General features: G+C 35.9%; 1 protein-coding gene across 3 annotated transcripts in view; it reads right to left on the bottom strand.

Moving 5' to 3' along the window:
- cfap46 (cilia and flagella associated protein 46) overlaps window positions 1-21,788 on the bottom strand; it is a 57,180-nt gene extending 35,392 nt beyond the window's left edge. For 2 of the 3 annotated variants that reach the window (XM_032553805.1, XM_032553807.1), the window contains exons 1-20: window positions 21,426-21,788; window positions 21,237-21,352; window positions 19,978-20,115; window positions 18,747-18,811; window positions 17,956-18,120; window positions 17,371-17,494; window positions 16,413-16,507; window positions 15,522-15,677; window positions 15,272-15,371; window positions 14,837-14,935; window positions 13,135-13,325; window positions 12,217-12,442; window positions 11,920-12,037; window positions 10,326-10,455; window positions 8,768-8,892; window positions 7,686-7,792; window positions 6,469-6,581; window positions 5,099-5,311; window positions 4,391-4,553; window positions 2,558-2,710 (exon numbers count right to left, since the gene is read on the bottom strand). In XM_032553805.1, coding sequence (XP_032409696.1) covers window positions 2,558-2,710; window positions 4,391-4,553; window positions 5,099-5,311; window positions 6,469-6,581; window positions 7,686-7,792; window positions 8,768-8,892; window positions 10,326-10,455; window positions 11,920-12,037; window positions 12,217-12,442; window positions 13,135-13,325; window positions 14,837-14,935; window positions 15,272-15,371; window positions 15,522-15,677; window positions 16,413-16,507; window positions 17,371-17,494; window positions 17,956-18,120; window positions 18,747-18,811; window positions 19,978-20,115; window positions 21,237-21,352; window positions 21,426-21,474 — 2,646 coding nt within the window. In that variant the 5' untranslated portion in view covers window positions 21,475-21,788. Of the gene's footprint in view, window positions 1-2,557; window positions 2,711-4,390; window positions 4,554-5,098; window positions 5,312-6,468; window positions 6,582-7,685; window positions 7,793-8,767; window positions 8,893-10,325; window positions 10,456-11,919; window positions 12,038-12,216; window positions 12,443-13,134; window positions 13,326-14,836; window positions 14,936-15,271; window positions 15,372-15,521; window positions 15,678-16,412; window positions 16,508-17,370; window positions 17,495-17,955; window positions 18,121-18,746; window positions 18,812-19,977; window positions 20,116-21,236; window positions 21,353-21,425 lie in introns of those variants that run through there. The other variant, XM_032553806.1, reaches the window with a different exon arrangement.
- Between the last annotated feature and the right edge of the window lie 4,514 nt (window positions 21,789-26,302).

Here is a 26,302-nt window from a genome sequence, read left to right as displayed (position 1 = left end):
ATCATTGTTTTCTATTGATAATATTTATCACGTCTTGCTTATTCATTACTTCAGCTACTTCAGCTTTCAGGTAAAGTTTTTTGAGGCTCTAGTGGCTCTAGTGGCCTTCACCTGACAGACAGGAAAGCGTGCTATGAGAGAAGGGGAAGACTGGCAGCAAAGGTCATCGGGCCAGGAATTGAACCCGTGACATCCACTCTGACGACTAATGTGTGACCACAGCACCCCACTTCAGCCCAAATTTGATGTTTAATGGAGACAGTCAGGGCAGAACATTACAGATATGAAAAATCTCTAAAAACAACTCAATTGCACTTTTTAGCACTGAATGTAGCTGTGCTCAGGTCTGCACTGGCTTTCTGCATCACCATTAGTATTAATCTGTAGATATCCAGTCCATAAGTAGTATCAATAATACATTTGTAATGCTTTTTACATTTAGAAATTCCAAAGATAAAAACAACCAAAACACAGTCATTAATTATAAAAAGTTTGAAAGAGAAAAGCTTTAAGTTCCTTTTTATGCGTTTTTGTGGTTTTCAAGGCCCTCAGAAGCTCTAGAGGCAAATTCTAGGATGCTGCTGAGCAGAAAGCCCATCAGTTGGAAGTTCAGTCCGGATGCAAAGAAGGGATGTTGTGCAATTTGAGCCATTTCTTGAGGAAGGTGGAAGTATTATCTTAAATGCGTTGGTGAGTAAAGGGGCCAATCTTGATTAATCTAGCCTGGAAGAGATGAAGGGATGAACCAGTTTTTCAGTGTCACGCTGGCTGAGTGAAGTATAGAAACCTGTGATATGTTTGAAGTGAAAAAAGAAAGGTGGGTAATGTGGGAGTTGAATGAGAGCAAAACTATTAATGGTTTTTTTTTTGCCTGAAGAGGAACGATGAGCACTAATATGTTTTATTTTCTCACAAAAAAAGCTTTAAACATGCACCTTGAAGTTCTTAAAATGGCCTGAAAAATCGTCTCTTAAAAACACCTGAAACCAGAAGTAGTGAAGCAGTTTACTTTTGCCATTTGTGAAAAAGCTGCAAACAAAATCTTGGTCGGATCATCTGCAATGCAATGTAGTCAGAAACAACTAGCTCTTTAAGTTCATTTTATACACAGCAGTACATAGCCTCCTTATAAAAGTCAAATTCTGCACATCTCTTTGTTTTTCTTCTCAGGAAAATTACATCAAAAATCTATGGATTTTTAAATCCATAGTTTAAAAAAAATCTATTTATTATTTGATTTTTAATGCATCTTTACAAATGTAATATTGATAAAGTTATTAAACTGTACACATAGTACAGAAAAACTTCTTTATGTGTCTAGAGACAATACTTTTTGTTATGGAGCATAACAATATAATGTAATATTTTTGACAGAGTCAAAAATACACCTAAAAAAATTGTTAAAGCTGAAAGCCACCTTCACCTTGATGTCACGTATACTGTAAAAAGATAAAAATGGTTCTTAATTAATTGTTTTATTCTTAGTGCAGAAATTAAAGTGAATGGCAGTTTGTTTAAAGTAGATAGGAAATCACTAGATATACAGTTTAAAAATAGCATCACCATACCTTTTAATCATCTCAGACTTATAAAACAGGCATAAAAACAAAACTATCAGTTCTTTGATGCTTTATGTACAACTAAAGTTTTCGTTTTAAACTTTGAGCAATTCATCTAAATCATCATTTAACATACTTCTCAAAAAACACAAACAATTTCACAGCATTTAAAGCATTAAAGACATGTCTGAAGCTGAGATCTGACATTATTTTAGAGTCTTCTGGTGACATTAAATGTGTTTTGTTTCCAATAAACAAAGGAGAATTTCAAGAAATGAAGTTAAACGGTGTAAATTAGCTGTGAACAAATGCAGTCAGACAAATTAATGATACAAACATAAAAGCACATTTAGAGATAGGAATACAAACATCCATTTAGTTTCTGGTTCATAGTAATGTAAAATTTATTTACCTTATTTAATTAACGTCCATATAAAGTAAATTCTCATTAAAGTTTCTCATGAATGGAAATGTATCTATTAAATGATTTAAAATAGCTAATACTGTTTTGATAAACAAAAGCTGTTACAGTTTTTTGTTTGTACGCTATATTCTCTAAATTCTTTTTTTTTTTTCGTGCAAATTTTGTAAATAAAACTAGATACAAAAATCAAGCTAATTTATATTTCATCATTCAGTATTGAATGATGCTGAGGAATTTGCAAACCTACTTCTTTTATCTGTGAATAATCTGACCCAGTTTGACTGATGACTTAAATTCAACTTCATGTGGTTAGCTTGGAGAGTTTCATATTCCACAAGAGGAAAATGAAACATAAGGTATTTTAATGTAGAACTTGTTTTACTGTAAATGAACTATAAATAGTAGTCAAGATGTGATTTCTGAGTATGAAGATGTTTTTGATTTGGTAAGAGAGTATTTTAACATTAATACCTATCAACAACTTCCACTAGTCTGAGATTGCATTGTAATTTGTTCTGATAGATACGTCCATGATCGTGATTAAAGCATGGAAGACAAAGCACATCAGAGTTACCTTATCTTTGAATATGTCCAACTTTTCGCCAATCTGCTGATGCAGGAGCTGCTTTATCTGCACCCATGAGGTTAACACCAGTTTTCTCACTGCAATTGGAACAGTCTCCCTAGTCCTGTCACCACTGGATATGCGGAGGGCATACTCACACAGCTAGAAGAAAGTGCAAAGAAGACAACTGGGGCTCCATCAGTGAGAACTTTGTGTACTTTATACTCACTAAGAACCAAGTGCAGTAAAAAATAAATGACATTTAAAAAACAATAACACAGAACTGCATCAACCTGCATCTACTCTTAAGATATTTCTGAATAATTTTTTTTTGTCAGTAAGTATCTTTAAGATGTATATTTTAGTTAGAACATGCCTTTGGCCAGTAGGTGACCTGAGGAGCTGTGGTGACCTCAAAGTGACTTCTCATGTGGTATTTCACTATTCCACATCAAAATACAGCACAAAGGCCTATTTCTTAGTTCTCATTATAAGCAGGCATGATGAAATTCAGTTAATAATTCAATGATAAAGCTCTTTCATCTTAAGTTAGAGCTGATATTCATAGAGGATTTCCAGAATAGAAAGGAAGAAACCGAGTTTAATTGGCAACAAAGAACAAGTCAAAATTTTGACTTCCAACAGCTTCATGGAGGCTTATATGCATGATGTATGCAGGCTGGATGAAACATAGCATTTAATACACTCCAGCATACATCCAGATATTTCTGAGGTGATTCATCATCTCTGCTGTTCTTTAAATAAAAAGAGTAATGCTTCCTGAACAGCCTTTCTCCAAACCCTAATGCAACTGCATACTATGGCTGCTGTGAACAATTATTTTAGTAATTAAGAAATCTATATATTATAAGATAAATCAAGCAATCCAATAAAAAATAAATAAATCCTATTTTGTAGTAGCTACCTAAGCTAGTCAAATATATGAAAGAGAAATGCTAGTAAAAAAACATTCTAGTTCTCTTTTTTAATAAGAAAAAATAAGATTGTTTAACAAGTCAATACAATTTAAACATCTCTTCTAGTTTCAAGTTTGAAGTATAAAACAACTATTATTATAAAATAGATATTTATAATCTATGTCATTACACTTCTTGATCAAGTACATGTAGTATTAGCCAAAATGTATATCTTTGTACACATATAACATGACAGATTTTGTGATAAAAGTTAGTTTTTTGCAACGGGCACAAAAACGTCACCTGTTATCAGCCACGAATGAGCTTGACGCAAGTACTGGATGTTTTCCGTTGAGGTGTTGCAGCATCGGACAGTGGTGCCCAAAGTCGGCCATGGAGGGTTGGCAACCTTTATGTTTTATTTCTCTCCCTGGCTTAATGCACCTGGCTCATTGGAGGCCTAAGAAGAAGATCCTGAAAGGGTTGTTACTACCACCAGGGAGAGAAGTAAACCATGCAGGATGCCAGCACTCGAGGACTGACTTTGGGCATCACTGATATAGGACGTGCTATTGTAAAATGCCGCTTTCCAGTAAACCACAGAGGTGTGTTATCTTTTCTATTTCATTTTATTTCATTTAAAGTGATCCCACACTTTTGACACTTTTTGTCTCTTTCTTGGTGGCGCTTCTTTTCTGTCCCTCACCGCCTCCCTCCATAGCTGCTCACAGAGCTTAGCATTCGTCAACAACTCAAAGTATTGAGCTCTACTTCAGAGCTACAGTATGTCCGTAGTCTTTACATCACCCTTTTGGAGTTCAAATTGTTAAATTTATCTTACACTAGCAGCAAGTCATATCTTACATTTCTAAGTTAAATATGTTAATTATAATCATTCCATTTTTTAGATTGCAGTCACACCTACCTCTAATGCCTTCTTTACATCCTGTAAGCCAGCATCATCTAAGAGGATGCCTTGTTTTGATCCTCTGTATCTTTCTTTTGCGCTTGCTCGCACAGAATCACACGCAGACTGGGTCAGCCCACGAATTGCAGCATTACACACCATTACACACATGGTGAGGTTACTGAGGGAAACAACGCAAAAAATGCCCCAAACTCACATCATATTTGAAAATAGGCAGATTAATAGAGGTTAAACACCTTTTTTTTTTACATTAGTCAAAACTACCACTGAACTGGAGGAAATTTTGTCCCATTTTATTCACCTAAAAATAATAATTATTTTTCATCTGTGATTAAAAACAACTATAAAAACAACTATTCAAGTCAATATTGATGAAGAATTTGAATGTTTTTTCAGCTGAACCACTCTGTAAAGAGTTCATGACAAAAAAAACTTCTTAAAATCCACTGAATAATTAATACGTGTAGTCAATCATCTAAAAGATGTCAAATGATGACATCTTTCGAATACTACACTGACAAATGATTGCATTTCATATCAAAAGCAAGTGCTGAAAATTAGTCTTTAATTTGTTGTTGAGGTCATTTGTTTTTTAACCTCTGACATGAAAAACTAAATCTTTTCGCAACATCAAGTCTACTATCTGAACTATTTTACGTAGAAGCATCATATTTGCTTTATATTTGATTTAAAAAGTTGAACTACCTGATATATTTCGTTTTTAGGAGCATTTCCACTAGATTTTGAAAGGTGGGAAGCAGGAGTTTGTACTCCTCAGCAGCCAGCATGTGGGCATTATAGTTCCACAAGTAAATGGCTGCATTTTCTACCAGACAATGCTCCCCGATCTGCACCCCGATCTCTCCTCCCCGCAGGAAGCACTGGGTGGCATAGGCAGACAGACTCTTGATCCAGTCTCTGTAAATGAGTTCAACACGTACAACTTATAATGGGGTAAGAGACGAAGAAAGCAGTTAGAGAAGAAGAAGAAAGAAACAATGATTTCTTATGAGTTGTAAAGAATTTTAAAATATAAAGGTACAAAAATAATGTGCAAGAAATTCTGATGCTAGTTGAACCTTTTTAAATGTCTGAATTTGTTTTCCTTCCTTTTAAGGACAATAGGGGAAAAAATAATGCATTTACTCTAGCTGCCAACTGATAAATATTAACTTACTTTAAACTTTAAATATCTTGTTTACTTTACAGTTTATTGATTATGATGTACAATTCTAATATATCATCTTTGACTTAGTGAGGGCTGATGTGAACACTATATTAATTTTATCACTACAGCACATGCGTTATTAGAAAGCCAAAATGGAAATGTATTTTTACCAATAATTCTGGTCTATATGTAGTATTAAATTACTGGTTCTGACCCATACAGAGAGAAGTATGCAGATTTTCAACACTGTGAAAAAGTATAAAATTGAATAATTTCAGGTACCGAAAAACTAAAACTCAGCACAGAAAATGTTTTGCAGGTTAAGATGATGATCTACTTCCACTTGGTCTCTCATGATGTGAGAAGCAGGGAACCCTTTAAAAAATGTAATGAGGAAGTGATAATGCTTCTCATAACTTGTAAATCTGGAGTAAAATATTTGAATTTTTGCTGAAAATTGTCATAAAAAGAATAGTTTTTGAAAACGTAAGAATACGCATAATAAAATATAGCCCACATCAACTTACAGCCCCAGTTTTAAACATGGGCTATTATCCACCTTTCCTTCCTTCACTACTTCTTTCAGCAGATGTTTTTCTTTTTTCCAATCACACAACTATGCCTGTTTTTTAGAATTCCCACCAATTTGATCTGGTTGCAATTAAATATGCATAAAAATTGGCAACTTTTTATCTAAATGCATGTTTTTATATTTAAATAAGGCCAAACTGTGTCAGAGCAGAAAGTAGTTTTGCTAAGTAGAGCTATTTTCAAAGCAAATCTAAATGTGGTTTGAGAGTTAGAAGGTCTTGCAAACTTGTATTTAGCCTCATGAAATTGCCCCATAGAATTTTTTTCAATACAATTTTAAACTAGTAAACAAAAATTTATATATTGTTAATTTCACCTGTAAAGAATCCATCTTTGATCGTCCTCAGAAACATGCACCTTCTCGTCCTTTGGCGGCACAGCTGGGCTGTTAAGACGCACTCCCTCTTTTAACAGCTGTTGGACGGTGGCCTAAGTAAGACAGAACAAATTTGTTTCTCCTTATTCAACACATGAACATCAGAGGTGACATACTGTTACGATATCTTCACAATAAAAAGAAGATATGAATTCCCACTGTGGCTATGACAATGTCTCTAGAGGCATTAAAACTTGCTGCATAGATCAAACAAAAGAAAGAACCAATGGCATACTATTTAGATAAGAGTGGTACTCATCATCAGAATAAAATTAATGAATTATAAGCAAATTCCCCAGAAAAAATGGTCGTGTGTCATAGAACAAAGCAAAAGAAACATGAAAGAAGCAAGAAAAGACACTACTATGTGTGTGCACGTGTGTCAGTTTTGGCAAGGTCATGTCGTGGCTGTGCATGGGTGTCTTCATTTTCTTCAAAGTGCTGTCAAGTTAACATCTCTATAGGCTTAATGAAGACTTAAGGCTGCAGGCTTGATGTGGTGCAGGATTACGCAGAAAGACAAGCTCGTACGACAAGCCCAACAACTTCTGACTCTGTCCAATCTCTGTGCAGCCCCACGGGCTTGTTAAAAAATAATCCCATAATGCATGAATACTTCCCTGTGGAGCATTTGTTGACGAGCTAGAGCAAAAGAAGCAAACATAACATTCTTAAAAACGAACAAAGTCTAAATTATGTGTTTGGAAACATAAACCACTCAAAATAGATTCAAATATGTAAAATAAACATTAAAAAAATAAAACAGAAATTTGATGAACATCTACTAAACTTGATAAAGAAATTGAGGATTGGGTTTTATCAAATTAGTTATCACTGAAAATAGAAATGACATATAATGGAGCTATTAATTTAAAATATGCACCTAAACAATTAAGGCATATAAAAAGCAACTCGGTTTGTTGAATCTGAGAACACAGTAATAATGTGCCTAATTATCTAATTAGAAATGCCGCTATGGAACAAATCCAATTATCCGAGGAAACTCCATAATAAAATAATCATGCTATTTAGATCAGAAGCAGTATATAGAAAAATGACTACTAATGCTAATAAATATGATATATCACTCCTTTAGGTAAGAACAAAACAGAACTATGGTTCCTGTGTGATCCAAAACCATATATTTGAAAACACACCTCAGCATTGATGAAGCAAATTTCTGCTAAAAGATGCAACAATTCCTCACACTTCAGGGTTCCACTGCAAGACAGCATAGCGCTTCCTTTTTTGGAGCTTTTAGATTCTGGAGAGTTAAAAACATTCTGGATGTAATTCAGAGACAAAACATTTTCATCAGTTAGAACAAAAATACTGATTTCTGTCCAGTAGTTATTTTAGTGAAACTGTCCTTTGATCAAATCAGCTACTAGACTTTTTACAGCAAGTTGATCTATAAACTGGACAGAAAGGGAATTCATTCTACAGCAAAACTCATTATATACTTAATCACAATTCTCCAAAAGAATTGTAATGTAATAATTTTCACTTCAGCTATAAGGCACAACGTTATTTAAAAATTATCTTAGTTAAGGACTTAAAATGCATCTGAATAAATTAGGTTGGATGATTATGAAAATAAAACAGTAGAGACTGTTGAAAAAAGGAATTGAATCCATAGGTGTGAATATATTGTGGATTTTGTCAACACCATACAGTGTAAAAATGATACAAAATGACTCAAATACATACACACACTAACTAAATTTAAACAGTTCAGCTTTATCTGAGGGAGATCGGTTTGGTCGGATGGTTAAAGTTCAGAAGCAAATGGAACCATCTGGATAATGATGTAACATATGAACCAACTTTGGATTTGAAATGGTTCAAGCAGGTTAACACTGAGTTTTTGGAATGACCCAAACTGAACCCTGTTGAAAACTATGGATTATGTTCAAAAGCTGGGTCAGTGCCTTGCAACCAATGAGCTTAAATGAATTCTAATTCTGCCAAGAAAAGTGGTCAAATATCCAGCAGGCATTATGCTAGAAGCTTGCTGATGTCTAAAATAGCACATGCTTGAGGTGCAGCTCTACATAATAATTTTTAATAAACATGTAATTTTGACTCCGTGTACAATAACAAATTCAAACTTAAAAATCATAACAGTTGCATGTTGAATCATAATTATTCTAAAAAATAGTTTAAAGCTCTAAATAAAAGTGTTTATGGTCATAATAAGTGCATTTAGACTTAATTGAAAGGAATTTCATCAACTCACTGTTAGATTCTGAACTCTTCCCTGCTCCGTCATCATAAAGCAAACAGAATCGACACGCAGCCCGGCACACGTCCCAGACTTCCAGTTTCCTGGCCGACTTTGCTAGAGTTGCCCACAGCTTTATTCTGAAATAGTGAGAAAATAAAAATGATTTATAAATGATTAGTTTCTTTAGATTGAAAAGCTGAACTTTATATAAAAAACATTTTTGGATGTCTGCATGCTCTTAGGAATAAGCTTGTTTAAAACCCCTTTACTGCCATGATGACGCTGGTATCTTCATGGATTCATTGACTTTTTTGAGGGTGACCGTTAAGTGGTTAAAGACTTTCAAGTTAGTGTCAGCAGAATGGACAGAATAGTTGATACTTCACTGTAAATGGGAAGTGTTAATGAAACACAACAGCTTTCACTGCTGACAGCACAAATAAATTGAATACTCATCTGTATCTCATGTACAGTAATAATGTAGGGATTAAAATTCAACTAATTCAATTCAACTGTCTCGGTCTATTGTCAATTTTCCAGCTGAATTGCAGAAAGTGTAACAATAAGTAAATGGTGCCTTACAAAAGTATTCACACCACTTTTTCACATTTTGCTACAAACAACCACAGACTGTGATACATTTTACTAAGGCTTCTGGTAGAAACTCAGTGTAGTGTATAATTGTAAAGACAAAGTAAAGTGATGCATGGTTTCTACAAGCTTAACAAAAAAAAAACATCTGAATATAGTAGCAAGAGTTTGTCACTAGCTCCTCTGAGTCAACACTTTGTAAAACCTTTTGCCACAGACAAGTCTTCTGAGATATGTCTCTACTAGTTTTGCAAAAAATGTTTCCTCGTTCCTCTTTCAAAATGGCGTAAGCTTAGCTTGGCCAAACAAGAAAATACGCTATGATCTAAACTATCCCATATTAGTATTCAGGGTAACATGCAGTGTTGGTTTTCCGTCACATACAAACTTTAAACAGAGATCGGTGAGATGTTTAGAGCCTGGGATACTGTTTTGTAACCTAACTCTGCTCTAAACTTCTCCAGAAGTTTTTCTTTGACCGGTCTCCCTTGTTCCTTGGTGTTTATGATGCTGTTTGCTCTCTGAAGTCCTTTAAAAACCATGTGAGACCTATACAGTAAGTAAATAGCATACAAGTGGACTCCATTTATAAATCAAGGTGAGTTCTGGTGGTAGAGTTTGGACTTTATTTTCTTGAAAAGGTAATAGTAAACAAGACAGGATGTTTGCTTTAATCTGATTGATTTTTGTTCCTAATGAAATCTTATATCCTTTTGTCATTTTTTTCAGTTGCCAACAATGTGCTATTTCTTGTTACATATAAAAGTACATATAACATATAAAAGTTTAAGGAAAAAAATTTAAGTTTGTCTTTTGGATTGGTGAAAATATGTGAAAACGTTCAAGTGATGATGAGAAGAGAGGAGATGTTCAGTGTAAAACAAATACCTATTTTTTTTACACTAAAAAAGAAGAAAAATAGGAATTTTAATTCAGTTCATATTCTTTTAAGTCATTGTTACTAAGTGGAAACACACACCTCACTGTCTTATCTGTGTCTTCACTTTGTCTGGACAGATAATCATTCAGCTTCTCCACACAGTTGGAATGATGCTGAGCCTTAGCAGCAAGCACACCTAGCGGGTCCGTTCCAAGACTTCCTGAAAAAACTACACAGTGGTTGTAAAAGAAAATCTCTTATAAAACTGGAAAGGCTTCTGTATTGTCCAAAACATTGTTTCATCAGAAGAAAATAAGACAAAAATGACATTCCCGTTGACATGATTCACAGATCTCAAATTTAAAAAGAGCACTTGAAGGGACAATACAGATTTATGGTTAAATTACAAGCTGCTAATAATTAAGTGTCTTAACTCTCGAGGGCTTCATCATGTGCTGGCTTTGAAGAAAAGAGCACAATGATTAAGTGTCTTCGTTTAGAAAAATGCTTGAGGTTCCTCCACAGCAGCAAGAAGCGCCTCTGGGGAGCAAAGCTTTTAACCCATGCCTGAGGAAAAAGCCTTTTGACTCACTGTCAAAGGCGAGTTCTACCCTGGGTCATTAGGGCTGCTGAGTGTTCAAGTCGAACTGTGGACCAGAGAGTCTGGATGAGGCAGAGATCAAAGGCTCTCCCAAAGCTCACACCCTTCTGCTCCCTAAATTTACTCCCTACAGTTGATGGGGACTCACTCTGAGTGCTGAAAGACAGACTCAAAGAAATCACATTCGAGCTGTTAAGCCTCTCTATTTATAAATGTGACTCACCCTTTTTAATACAAGAGATGCATTGGTCTACATTAGACTGTAAACCAGCTGCCAGTTTGCATGTAAGCAACTCTGCCTGTTTTCTTGCCACAGCATCACATTCTGTAACTTTTCCTCCAGGTGCATTTTAAATAAGCGCTCAGTAAGCAAAGCTCTCTTCTTTCAAGCAAGATAAAACAGTGATGCAGTATTGCAACATGTTTTCATATTTTTTCTCTAAAAGGAGAATTCAAATATTTAAGCTAGCTGTATACAGTCTGTGACAGAAGATTGCTGGTATAGATGCGTTGTGCCGAGACACATCTGACTAATCTAAGTCATAACATTAGAGGTTCTGTGGAAAAGCTAATTTTCTTTCTGTCAAATATTCAGTTCTTGGTAATAAAAAAATGTGAATAAAAAAAATTCAATTGTGTTTTATCTATGCAGATTGGCTGTTCAAGAATTAGCAGATAAAATGACAGAGGTACAGCTAAAGCCCAGTATTGCTCACTGTACTGTAAATCATGTCACTGAATTTGTTTCCATGAGTTTTCTACATCTGCCTCACTTTGTCCTCACTTTGTTTCTGATTATTTTCTGTAAATGATGGAGAATAACAGTGTCAAAAAACACAAGCTAAAACTGTTTTAGAAGAATCTCTAGCCCAGCTCTGCTTTACCTATTTTTAAATTACATGTTCGCTTTGATTTTAGTACCACTGGGGCATGTGTAAAAGCTTTGATTGTAATATAAAAGATTATATACATGTGGGGTAAAATGGATATAACATATTTATTTAAAATAAAACCCTGAGAAGTTGTGGGGGAGGGGCACAAAACAATGAAGCACATTACTTAAGAGTGAAATCAAAGAAAAAATATCTGTACATTTTGTGTGGTGGTCTGCATCCAGGATCGTTTCAAAGTCAAAGGGAGCCAAAAGAAGACCAACAGACACCAGAAGGGGACGTCTGTCTGTGCTCTGATGGGGCGGAATGTCCCTAACCTGAGAAAGAAAAGAAGAGTTGGAAATCAGGTTTCATTGGTAGTCAGCTGCTTTTTCTATCGTCCCCTGGGCCACTTCTCTTATACCCAGCAGAATTAAAGCTATTAGGCATTTAATTTAGACTTGATAAATATCACCTTCAGTAATGAGCTAAGTAATGAAACAGATGGGGAGAAAACCTGCTGCATAATCTTAGCTGCTTTGTCCAGGGGAAACGCAGGTGTTTGGTAGGGGGTCCGTCTGAGCTGCAGGAGATGAAGAGCAGATAAAAGGCGTTCTTTGTATGTCCCACTGTCCAGCAGCAGGGCTTTCTCTAGGTGAGACAAAGAGGCTTTAAGGTCCCCATCCTCCTCTTCTATTGCTGCCAGCTCTGAGTGGACTTCGCACCGCATCTCCAGCGACATACTGTACAAAAAATTTTCAGCAACGGTTCATTTCTTGGGGAACTGAAAAACTGTGGCAGTTTTGGTTCTCAAAAATGAAATATTAATAAACTATGTTGATTCTCTGATAAACACAAAGTGACAAATTGCTGGCTTAAACTCAAAATAATTAAACCTGACGACTGCAGAACAAAAACCTGACCAAAATATATTTTTTAGTCCCCATCAAAAAATAAATAAATCGGACGTAATATCTCATGATGAATAAATTATTAATAAAACAAATAAATGAGAGGATATATTTTTTACTGAAGTTAAAAGCTAATTTAAAGTTTAGTTAAATTCTAACAAAAAGCCTTTCTATGAAAATGTTATCTCTTCAACATATGATCGGACGTGACAGTAATTTAGAAAGACATGAATCTTGTTCCATGGGGTAGCATAAAAGAAAAACTAAATATGACACTACAGGATAATGATCCCTTTTAAACAGCTGGAAAAACTATATATATATATATATATATATATATATATATATATATATGATTATATTATATTATATATAATATAATCGTAGCTATAGAGACTTGGTGACCCAAGTCTCTATAGCTACGATTGATTTTAAATCCTTTCATACATTATACCAAGTTCTGCCAATTGCTGTATAAGGCACTGCAGGTGTAATTGACTGTGAGTTGGAGGAGGGTTATAAACCTTTGTGTGTACTCCAGAACCAGGCCCAACTTGAGCAGAGGCATCTTGATGCATTTCCTGAGGTTGTGCTGCAGGAGTGGCAGGCAGAGGTTCCACTGGGAAGCACACAACGCCTGCGCAGCCTGGGGCCTCCCTTCCTTCACTGCAGCCTCTAGCCACTGATCCAGCTTCTCTATCTCCTTCAGGCGGGCCTGTGGGAGAACACCTGCACATTGAGGATTTCTCCTCTGGCAATGACAGCACAGCACTTCCATCATTTGGCAACTAAATCTGGATTAAATTGAGCTCAATATGCTAAGTAAGACAATTTTTAATAAGGTCAGTTCTTCCAAAGGGGAAAAATGGACACATGACGGACGCTACACTTATTGGCACCGTTGGTAGTGATGTGTAAAACTGAATAAATTAATAAATCAGCAGCTTAATTTGACAATGAAATAATTTAGAAATATTCAGCCTTGACCACTTTATGCAGTGAGGAGAAATTTCTACTTCAATAGTTGTTTTATACAACTCCAGCAGTGCCAGACGTAGCACCCTGTTGTTAATCCTTTGTCACTTTTACAAATGGGAGAGCACATATTCTCCTGTAACATTTGACAAGGTTGGAACCCACAGAAGAATCTTGGACCGTTCCAGAGTCCTGGGTGAATTTGTGCATTCTTGTCTTTACCTCAACCCACCGGGTTTCTTTAGATGACCATGGAGGAAGACTGATTTTGTCTCTATTGAACTACCTGTTGGTAGTTCCCCTGCTGGGATGAATAAAGTACTTCTATTCTATTCTATTCTGTGTTTGGCCGTATGTTTTAGATCAATGTCCTGCGGAAAGACTCAATGACTATCCATTTTTACTTTGCGGACATGATCTAACTGATTTTAAAATTCCTGGTATTTCATGATTCAACAACAAACAAATTTAACAAACAAACACCATGTGGCATTCATATCAGATCAAAGCACATTTCCAGTTAAAGTCTCTTTAAAATTCAACAATGTCCTAAAGTTTCTGTTCACGGTTGTAGAATAGATCAGGCTTTTTCATGGAATCTCACTGAAAGAACTGGTTGAGGTGTGGAGAGCATCTAGTGGTCTTTGTGGAGACTGGTGATTCTCGTTAAGTAGATAAGAGCACTGAAGAACATTTAATTAGTAATCCATAACATCCTTCAACACAGAAGTGGTTCAGAAGATAAAAAAATTCAACCTTCTTTGATGGCCATCTCAGTTCCTAAACATAAATCTTGTAGACGGGAGAGAAGAGAGATTGTGCAAGGACAATTAGTTATAGATCCCTCTTTCTATGGGCTCTAACATTGCAAACTGTTATAAAAGACACAATGCTATAATATTGGGAAAGAAGGTTGTACAAAGTGTTCTGCGATGGACTTGCAACCTGTCCAGGGTGTACCCCACCTCTCACCCGTTGACAGCTGGGGATAGGCACCGGCACCCCTCGATAGGATAAGGGTGTAAGAAAATGGATGGATGGATTGTACAAAGTATAAAAAGCAGGGGTCCTAAAAACTGATGTTTTTCTCTACTACATAAAAGAGACATAATTGGCTTTGCAGAGTTTCAGGATTCACTTTTACAAATGAAGATCCTCAGAATAGAGAATGCGTCATCAAGACAATGGGCTATTTGCATACAATAACCAGTGAAAATCCATGGATAATAACTGCAGTAGATGATTTAATACCTCCACACTGGCTTTGGAGTAGTCATTCATCTTTGCCCCTTTCTTCAGAAGGTTAATTTCACAGTTGACACATTCCATCATTATGCGTTGGTCAATATTCTAAAAAGACAGAAGAGTCAATTAGCCTGGGTTACTGTTCAGCAGTGCACAAAGCATGAGATGGCAAATCAAAAATTTCTATTAACGTTTTAGTCATTAAAGGAACGTGGCGATGTAGTGATGTTTGATTGTGCAGAATGACTGAAAGAACAGAATTCTTTCCTATTAAACAAATTCCATAATAATCAAAGTAAGAAAGTGACCTATTTTTTATTTGTCACAAGCTAAGATAATTTATTCCATCTGAAGGGCTGAATTTGGTTTTATGAATAAATTCCCACGTCTGTCTGATTTGTACAGTTGCCTGAGGTTTTAAAAAGAATATTGGACACTTACAAGTTCTTCCGCCAACTTCAGCTGTTCCCAACAGTTAACAGCTACTTCCTGATCCTTCACTTGCAAGGACAGCAGAGCCAACTCCAGCAGGAAGGTAATTCTGCAAATCCCAGATAAAAACACAATTTATATGATTCACGACATTTGAATAGCGTAATCTGAGCCATGCTCGTCCCCTAAAGAAAAGGTTTCCGGTAGGCGGCGGTTTAGGAACAAAGGGGATTTGACCTGGACACTTTGGGTCACGAACCTGTCACAAGGCTGGATGGGTGTTGGGATCTGTTTAGAGCCAGAATGTACAGGCGCACCAATCACTTTGGCTGAATCCACAAGGAGAGAGAAAATCTCCCTCAGCTTCACAGAATCCTCCTCCGTCAGCACTTTCTCATTTCGTTCCTTCCACCCACTGCAAACATCAAGAGAGCTGAAGGTCTGTTTGCATTACCACATGTATATGTATGCATCTAAGACCATGCACGTTTAGCACCTTCACCCCCTGTATGGTGTGAGTCATATACTCACACCATACATTGTACAAATCCAAGGCAACAAAGACTATATGGAGCACCGCCTGAGTAATGCTGTTTATGTTTACTGCTGAAATCAAGAGCCATAAGGAGCTTTGACATGCTGAGTACATGCCCTTCAGAGAAGGAGTGGGGGTTGAGTTATGAACTACATGGTGGCACAGTAGATGATTGGCTATGCCTTCGCTTTACCCAATCATCATGCTAACATTTAAGCTGCAAGCCAAATTAATCTCTTCCTATTTGAGAGAAGAGTTTACTAGCACAGTTTCCAAGACTGAAGGGCCAACATGACTCCAACTATTTCTGCATATGGGTGACATTTTCATTGATTTTGAAAAAGAAACCAGTGTCTACACTGTCTGTGGGATTCCAAACGAAAATACTTTAAAACCTATGCTGCAGCAGCGGATGGAGCAGACTCTATAGGGTTCTAGAGCAGTGCAGAAAAGAATGAAATTTGATTTCAGTAGATTTCAAGTCTGGATAATAATGGAAAAAGACAAAGTGTAAAGTTCCTACACCCTTTACTTAGTCCTCCTTGCCCTTTGTCTGCCTATGCACTATTTATCCCTTCCCACCAGTTCTGTCAAAATGACAAACGCTATTCTTACGTTTTGAACTGTTGGATTTTATAAATAACTTTCAATCTGGTACATTGTCTGCTGATTTCAAGGAGCTCATCATCCTGTAACAGTTTCTCCTGGACCTACAGAGAAAAAGACATCCCATCATCACAATATGTTTGACTGAAAGGTGTAATATTACAAATTTTATTATTGCTATCAGATTTAGCCAAGGATTGTCTTTTCCCTTCTGGTTAAAATAAAGAACATAGATGTTACAGCACCACCACATGTATAAATGGGACCCCTGCTCAACAGTTGGTGAAAAAAAGAACATGTTTCTCTTTTCCCAAGTCTTGTTGTACAGCTGTTTTTCAAAGAAGTTTAATAAAGCAGTATTATGATACTTAGAAATTACAGTCAATATCAAGGTGGTACTTGTTATAAAAAGTTAGAGAAATATTTATATAATCTCTCACTGAAATAAAAAAAATTCTACCTTTAATTTGAGAACAGTTAGTCATTAGGAACACATTTTACCTGGAACTGTGTGTTTTGGTTATATGAAAGTAAAACTGAGTAATCTGGTTACAAAATCCTAAAGTGGATCTTTCAGAAATCTGGAAAAGCAGCTGATATGCTCTTCTGAAGCCAATGGGAACTTTGTTAGATGGCATGCACTACCAGGATGTGCTGAAAAAAGTCTATTTTTTTAATGTAAAAAAAAAAAAAAAGTTGGAATATATTTTGTTAAATTTTTACTAGGAGTGCATATTATTAAGGGAGAAGGGGGCTCTGTTATAATGGTAAGTTTTAACTTCATTCTCATTTCATTTTTATTTAAATTAGGACAATGCATATTAATCAACATGTCAGCAGTAAGCATCAATGTAAACATGCCAAAGTTAGCACAACAGCCAATTTTTATCTGTTGTCCTAAGAGAAGTAAGAACAAGAATCATTCCACAAAACAACTTAACCACTCCACTTTCAATAATCTGCTTACCTGTAATGTATACAAGCCTGGGTAGAGATATGGCGTATGTGACTTGATGAACCTTTCAGTAACCTTGGCATAACTTGCAGCGTCCTTCAGTTCTCCAGAATCCAAAATACATTTAACCAACTCTCTGCATAGAAAAAGAGGGCAAACTCCTCATGTTATGAGTGTATTAAAATCCTAATATTTTAATGCCAAGTTATTGCCAAGTTATTTCTCAGATTTTGACAAAAAAACAAACAAACAATTGTGCTGCATGGACACACAGTATTTAGCAACACAAGCTGGCATTGCATCTTGACCAGGCTAGTTTTGTATAAGATGCTTTTGATATCCTTGCTTTGGCGTTTTCTTCCCCGAACAAAGATGAAACAAACATTTGGACCAAAGGCATAAAAGGAAAACATGATTTAACAGCTTGCATCAGAACAGATTGTCCTCTTCATAAATAGAAAATGACAACCAAGTACAGTAACTGGGGATGCCAGAAGGCTGAGCTAGTTAAACAGCTTGGTGTGTCATCTTAATAAATTGTGCATGAGTGTGGTCGGATTCAAAAGCAGACATATTGGTGAAGTCAATGTCACTTGCATCATGAGCTCTGCCCTCCAGCTGTGGTCCTGGTCAGCCACCTCCTCCAAACCTTTCACCACCTGCTTTAAGGAGGGAACCAAATGGTGACACATTCCAGGCTGAAGGAGAGGACGCACTCCCTGAAAGTAGAGAACTGAAGTGTTGAAGACCAAGAAGTGGGTGCTGTAAGACACAAAAAATATACAGAAAAACAAAGAGAACACTGAAATATTCATACAATACACTTGCCACCAATTCCATCTTTTAGTACAGCTCAATTCAGACCTAGTGTCAACTGTGTCTGCAGAAGCCCTGTGAATTTCTAAATGTGCGTGCATTAATGATCGCTCAATGAGCCAGAGGAGCAGGGACAAGAAACTGTGTTAAATTTGAGGCATATTTGAATTCAAGGAGCTGTTCTGGAGAAACTTCAGTGAGAAGGGTGTTTGAGTGCTTCTAATTTATTCACTAGAGAGTGCGTAGTGCATTAATCTGAGCTGGATGTATTAGATATGTATTCCCTTTGTTGTTAATTGGTAATACTCATTCAACCCGTTTATTGACAGGTTATGAGTTAATTAGCAAGGGTCAGCTCCGGCAAGGAGCCCTCCAGCTCCTTGTTATATTTATTTTAACCATCCACTCTGCACAGTTTCCTTAAGTTACTTTTAATGTTGAGAGGAATGGATTCTAAACAATAATTTAATAGTTGTTGTGCTACAACAGTTTACAAATTAAACCTTCAGTGAGACTGCTGATGAGGAGCATACCAAAGCTAGAAGGCTGAATACTTCTGAGTGGTAGCATACCTTGGGTCGCTCTTAGCTATTTCAATTGCTAACAGAAAATCCCCCGCAGCCTCCTTGATATCTTTCTGAAATATAAAATAATTGCAAAATATGGAACTGTCAACGTGTCACATAAGAAAACATAAAAACACATGTACAATAAACCCCTAGTCCTTCCCGGCCGGTGTCCTACATGTTGCAATGTGTCAACAGATCAACACAGCTGATTCAAATGATTGAATTACCTCCCCAGTCAATTAGCAGGTTTCAGAGAGGATGGGAGTTATTTACTGGATGCCAGTGTGTTGAATAAAGGAACAACTAAAACTTGCAGGACATTTGCCTTTGAGCACTAAGATTGGACATCATAATAGCAGACAGAAAAAATATTCAAAGAAAAATACTACAAGTTTTCTAAACTGAAGTAAAAATAATAATATATAAAGGTTTTAAAAAGGTAAAAGTGTCTGCTATTTTATTCATGATCTATTTCCCAGTACCAGCCTGTTCAGGGTGTTTTTAAATGATTGGTATCCGAGTCCCTAAAACTGAACTACTAAAACCTTCTGGTATAGTCGATTTAATGTCGTCTTTACCTCTAAAATGAGAGAAGCAACTTTCACTTGTGTTGTTTGCAAAACTCTGAAAGAGAGACTGTAATAGCTGTTGCAGTTTCCTGTCTGTCATGATTGATGCTTTGTGCTCAGACACCTGGAACACTAGTCATTCAATTTACAACACCAATATCAAAGTGATACATTTTCTTAAGCAGGAAAACAACTATTCATGTAAGTTATGTCCGAACATGACTAAATGGAACCACATTGAAATATGTTATAAGCAATTATCTATGGCTGAGTCACGACCACAAGTCATCGCAAAACAGAGACTAATAATGCTAATGTTAGCCTGCTATGCACTAAACTTCAGTTGCTACACAATATAAATCACTGTTGAGAAAAAACAGATGCTTGAGACACTTCAAACTGATAAAAGATAATGTATCATTTGGCTACACTTTAGGATTACTGCGTTGTTAACCATTTGGTATCCCACTAGGATTTGGTATTAGCTAATGCCCAGTCATAAAGGACTTGCATCTGTATTGGAAATAAAACATCTTGATCGGGACCTGCTTACATTTGGTGTACCTCAAGATAAACCCTGCATATACTGTATATCACTCTGAACTAAAAACCCAAACATGAACATGCATTCACACATAGTCATGTGCCCAATTTACTGTCCTCACCACACTCTTTGCATGAGACACAAACAGAGACATCAGCTGGCCCTGGCACATGAGAGCTCGACAGAAAAATTGGTCATGAGGCGGATCACCTTCAAAGTACTTATTTAGACATTCAAAGCATATCTGCACATCCTCCATCTGAAAAAAAGAAAGGGAAAGAGGAACACTTAGGGACAAATGGCAAAAAGTTTAATGTTATATGTCTTCAGAAAACCATGAAAATTAGAAAGTATTGCTTAAACTTTAAATTGTAAAATTAATGCAGTGCAGTTAAGAGATATCATCAAACCTAAGCCTTTTGTAATGTTTATGTTTATATTTACATATTTTCTGCTAAGAATTGTTTTTATGAGAAATAAACAAGTAGTCCAATAGTGGAACTGTTATCAGAGTCAAAGCGATTACAAGTAGACAGAAAACTTACTATATGTTATAATGAAGAAAAAAAGATAACTAAATATTCCAGTAAAATGTTCAAAGTTTCACAAGCAACATTGAATGTTTAAACAATTCAACAGAGCAAACGGGTTTTATTAACAACAATGAAACTGCTTAAAAACATACAAAAACAAGCTTTAGACTTCCCTTATAAGAACAAAACGCTCCCAGACTATGACCACAACTGTAAGTGTTGCCTTCAAATTCAGTGAATCTTAGATAGTTAATACAGGGATTTGTAATATTTATCAAAATTTTACTCCACAAATCTTCCAAACCCCCCCCCACACACATTTTTAATGAACCAAACTGATTAAGAAAGTCCTAACTTTATCAGACTAACTTTGTTCCTCCTTGAGTCTCATGCTATCTCTCTATAGCAGGAGTGTATGTATACCTTGACATCATTTGCAGTCAGATGCAAATCTTTCAGTCCTGAGGGGTGCTCACAGCGTCATGTCTTGTTTGACACTTCTATGTGCTCTTTTCAACATAAAAAAGCACTTCTCAAAGCATTTTGTGAGAAACTTCAGAGCTGGTGTTTTTCTTACATCCTATATTCACACTTCACACCTTTATGCCAACATACTATCTTTACTAGATATTTACTCTAATTGGTGGTCAATCTATATTTAGTGGTCCATTGGCAATTAAAGCAAATGTTGTTGGTTCTTTTGAAAGTGTGAAAATGTGCCAAGACCCGCTGGCAAATGAAATCAACGTCCTCATAAAGCTTGTCCGAATAGGGGGACAATCTCCACTAAACTCTTGCACAGTTTTTTGTTTATTTTTTTACTTCAGCTGGTAGTAAAATACTTCACCTGCAGAGCATTTTCCGCACACATGACATATAGCTCTGGGGGAATGCGTGGCCCGCTAGCCCCAGCTGATGTCGTGCCTTTAATCAAACGATAAGCAGACTGAAGAGCTTCGAAGTCTGAAAATGTAAAACAAACACCGTGAACTTATATCTCCCACTTTCCATACCTTTCCATATTCACATGACAAACCTTTGCTCTCCTGTACTTTCGCTAGGTGCTCACGAATATCGAACTCCATTGTATGGAGAAAGTGCAGACGCTAAGGCTAATTTAACATGAGCGTCTGGACTGAAGTTGGCTTATTATCAAACGAAACACGCGCACCTGATTTTAGAAATGAACCGTCAAGACTTTCAAGTTTCTTTCTGAAAGTTTCTAAAAATACGACACAATAAGAGTGTTGTCAGTTTTCAACTAAACACATCAACAGGTGTGCAAGGTCTGCACTAAACGATTACTTTGAGTATGACCCATCTCCAACCGTTCCTTAGTTTGTTGCTGGGGAAGCGTTGCTAAGAGAAGTGTTACGTAGCAACCACTGTCCTGCCCGAACTTCACCTACGGCACACGCAAAGGCCATAAAGCTCCCGCTCGCTTTTTCTCTCTCTACCTCACTCTCTCTCATCGGATAATGCATTTGTGCCACTTACAGTGCAACTAAATGTTATTGTCCTGGAAGAGCATCTGGAATTCTATTGAATTTATAGATACGTTAATAAAAGGAAAAAAGAAAAAAAGAAAACATGAAATATGTTGATATTTCATCAACATCAATCTTGTTGATGTTACTCATCAACAAGCATTAAGAAAAGGAGGGGAGGGACAGATGGGGGTCAGAGTCCCCATTCTGAACTTTACTACTCAACAGCATCTGTCAAAATATATGAAAACACTTTAAACGGAGGAACAATTTAAAACTTTGTTAAAATTTTTGTTCTACAGCTATGATGGTAGTTATAAGTAGTCCACTGTTTTCCACTTCACTTGAGGTAAGACTTAACATTAATGACTATGTTGATACAGCACTTGACACTGTAATGACAATTAATGACATTTTCATAACTGTTGCTACTCGTTTCACTTTACCTGAGGTAAGGGTTAATATTAATGACACTGACATTTTCATAACTGTTGCTACTTGTTTCACTTTACTTGAGATAAAAGTTAATATTAATGACACTGTAGTGACACTTAATGACATTTTCATAACTGTTGCTACTTGTTTCACTTGATGTGAGAGGCATTATTAATGACTCTGCTATTAAATCATTTTACAGTGTAATAAAGCTTAATGAAATCTTTATTGTTGGTCCTATTTGTTCCGCTTTATTTCAGTTAAAGGGAAATATTAATGACTGTTTTGTTAAAGCTTTGTACAGTGTAATAACACTTACACTACTATTATGACATATTTATGACATTAGATGACTCTAGGTTAATGTCAAGTTGTCATAACAGAGACATTTTGAATAATGTCAACTTTGTATTAAAAGTGTCATAATTCACCGAATCACACTTTATGACAACAGTCATAAATATTCATGAAGACTTACTCATGTTCATGACAGGTGTTATGTCATGTTTATGACAGTGTCATGACAGTCTTATTCACAACCCATCAAATAAAGTGTTACCAAATAGTGCAATAAAAGTAATTCTTCAACCATTTGTTTTGTTTTTCATCCTCCTAATAAACTGTGAACTGCATAAATAAACTGATCAGATTAGTGGACTTTGTAAGCTTACATTTTGATTATTTACTTGTTATGCAATAAATACAAAATTTATTGTCAGGAAAATAAAAACAAAAACACAAAAGATACACAGTTTGGTAAAGAACCTCTTAATCAATATAGTTTAAGTGCTTCTTCACTTCAAAGTGCATCATTGGAAATCAGGCCACATAGTGTGCAAATATAATTTGCTTGGTCAAACCACATTCTGCTGCTGATGTGACAGGAGACAAGCAGGCTTGCTGTCCCTGCCCTGTAATGGCCTGTAGAGTTCTAGTTTAAGGTCTAATTGACAGAGTCATGTGTTACCTGACAGTATTTTAAAGCAGCACAGAAAGATCCTCCGTGGCTCTCAAGCTAATTTATTAAGCAGTTCATTGAGCACTCTGTTTTGAACTACACAAAAGGGAATGTTTTCTGGCTCAAATTCAAATGTGGGAGAGTTTCCATTTTTTTATTCTGAAAAGGTTTTTTTATTATTATTCTGTCATTTGAGCTGTTCCAAAGACACCATTTTGAGATTCTGTTTTTCTGTTATAATTCAATCTTCATTATGAAACATTGCAAGCGAATGTAGCTCTTCCCCTACATTGCCCAGCTGTTGAGTGTAAAGGAAAATACAGCTAAAGACAATTCTCATTTTCTCACAGTATGTGTACAAAAATATTGGCCAAATAAAATTAAATACATGTTTCTCCAGAACATTGTGGCTCATTGAATTTTGTCTGTTTTCTTTCTTTCCTGTAACCATTGAGAGATGATCTCTCCACCAGCCTTCATTTACTTATGGGATACATGTCTTGTTATAAGTGAAATAGTCTGCCAATAGAACAAACACATTTTCATCAGAATTAAGGAATTATTTACGTAAAACAAGCTCCCATATCTTGCTGTAAAGTTACGTGTAAGTTAGTTTTGTCTTATTTCAACTGTACTGAGAAATTTGCACTAGAAAAAAAAATACTTTGTGCGATTTTGTATTTTTGCAGAGCAGGTTCCAGATTCCTGCCAATTTGATTACAGTATGATTGACAGGCTATTTATATTTGTGCAATATACTGGATTTCCATCAGAAAATAGAATACCTGAATTCATAATACTCTAACCAGCAAATTTGGGATACACAGATGGTGCTGCATAATGATGACAATCACCCTGAATGCTTTTTTTTCTGCAATATTTTATTACAGCCCAGATATCCTGCTGTAGATGGAAGGAAATTATGAATCACATTACATAGCCTACTCCTCTTTCCCAGCACATTTTAAATTATTTTATAAATAAATCCTAAACCAAAGTCTAGATGAAAAAACAATACCTTTGTTTGATTGCTTAATGTCAAAGCATGGTGCAGGAAAACTTGTATTTATATTTTGAGGACAATACGTATTTGAGAGGATATGTGTAACAGCTCAGAAAATTACAGCTGTGGCATTTTACTGTGAACAATTCCTGTTTTAATTTACTGTCACTGAAGCAGCTCCAGGACTGGCTTGTGTTCACAAAGAGAGACTTAACTGTCTTGGATTACACACAAATAACAAGCTGGGATTCTTTTCAGAATTTAATTTAAGAAACTGAAGAGCGACCTAAAGTTCAAGCAAATGAATGAGCGTTAAGCCACAGCACAGCAGCAGATTTCCATTCAGCTCTTTATTGAACAGTATTATGAAGTTTATTTTTCTGAAATGCAAGATGTTTGTGTCTTATGTAAATTAGGATAAGAAAGTGAAACGGTGTGTTGAGATGATACACAAGCTGTGTCTCTTATCTCTGGTCCAGTGCACATACTTCAGCCACATTTGGTTATAATATTACCACAATCAAAATTATATTAGTCGACTGCCTTGTACAGAAGTTAGACGTAGAAACCCAGGAGGATATAGCTTCTGAATTTCAGAAGCACATAAAGATACAATCCATCAGAGCTTGTTTGTTTGCTGCTTAAGTGAATTATTAGAAATCTCTATAAAAACTAGAAAAATGTTTAAAGGAGAGATTTATTAACCCATATGCTACATGACTAATCTATTTTAAGGAATCTGCTTAGCATAGTACTCTGCACAGTGTTTCGCAGAATACATTTGACCTTCATATTATTTCAAAACTAACATCTTTGAAGTTATAATGTATTTCCCTTCCATTCATCAGCTTCGGATCATCAGCTCCTCTTAGAGTGGGTGTCATTTCATACATACATATCCTCCCTTGTTTGCCTACAGGTAGCCTTAAATGCATGCACTCATTTATTATGAATCAAAGCCAGTGTGCGGTAATCTTGTATGCTTCATATCTACATCCCCCATTTCCCACCCCACCCTAGCCACCTAATGGGACAGTTTTGAGCATCTATAAAGAAAAATCTCCATAACACTACCATATATAGAGGGGTGAAAAACAAGTTGTTAGTAAACAAAACCAAGAAGTAAGAAAATAGGCACCCCAACATAATTTTTCATTTTGTATCTTTCATTTCTCATTGTAATAAGTTTAGTGTTATTTCAGTTAGTCCGTGCAATTCTACACATGGCCGCTAGGGGCGCTGACGCGTTGGTGGCCTAGAAAAGATTGAGCACACCAGAAGAATAAATCTTCCTGTTGAAGGTAAAAGGAGCTCAACGTGTGTCTCGTCTTTTCTATATCGCAGGTCAGTAAAAATGTATGTTGATGCATAAGTGTGGTGTCCTTTAAGAGTTTAAGAGGTTATAGACTCGAGAGTCAACTGGTGGGTCACTTTGTGCAGCTTTGGATTGACATTGTTTAGAAAACTGGACGTATTTCTGGAGGCTAACTAATGCTAATGCGAGCGAACATTGTACATACGGTATGTGTTGAGCTAGCTGAGAAACAGTTGAAGGACTATTGAATGCACTTTGAACTTATTATATTTTTCACTTTTGAAACGGTAAAAGACATTTTTCTGGTGTCTTTTCTCTATGGGTTATTTAAAAAAAACACAGAAACAATGTTGTTGTCAAACTCAATGAGTAAATGGTTGCATGAAGAGACAGTATTAACGGAGCAGTTTGTAGTTTTTTTTGTGTAAGAGATAAAATACTGTAATGTTGTTAAAACAGTGGATACAGTTAAAAGCTACATTGCTTAAATATTAAAGTATATGTTGTGCAAAATAAAAATTGTAAAAGCTATTAAAATAGTTAAAAGCAAATCCATATGTTTTTATTTTGACAGTTAAAAGTACAAAAAGTCTGAGGAAAAGGGACAAAATATTTGAGTTAAAACAAAACTAATTGGTTTGGAGAATTAAAAGCTATCTAAAATATTTTGTCATTCAATAAAATTCATGATGGAGCGTGTTAAAATAATTCTCGT

This window comes from Xiphophorus hellerii, chromosome 22 (assembly GCF_003331165.1).
Source record: "Xiphophorus hellerii strain 12219 chromosome 22, Xiphophorus_hellerii-4.1, whole genome shotgun sequence".
Classification (NCBI taxonomy): domain Eukaryota; kingdom Metazoa; phylum Chordata; class Actinopteri; order Cyprinodontiformes; family Poeciliidae; genus Xiphophorus; species Xiphophorus hellerii.
Note: the sequence above shows the minus strand (reverse complement) of the source record. Positions and strands in the feature narration are given on the sequence as shown.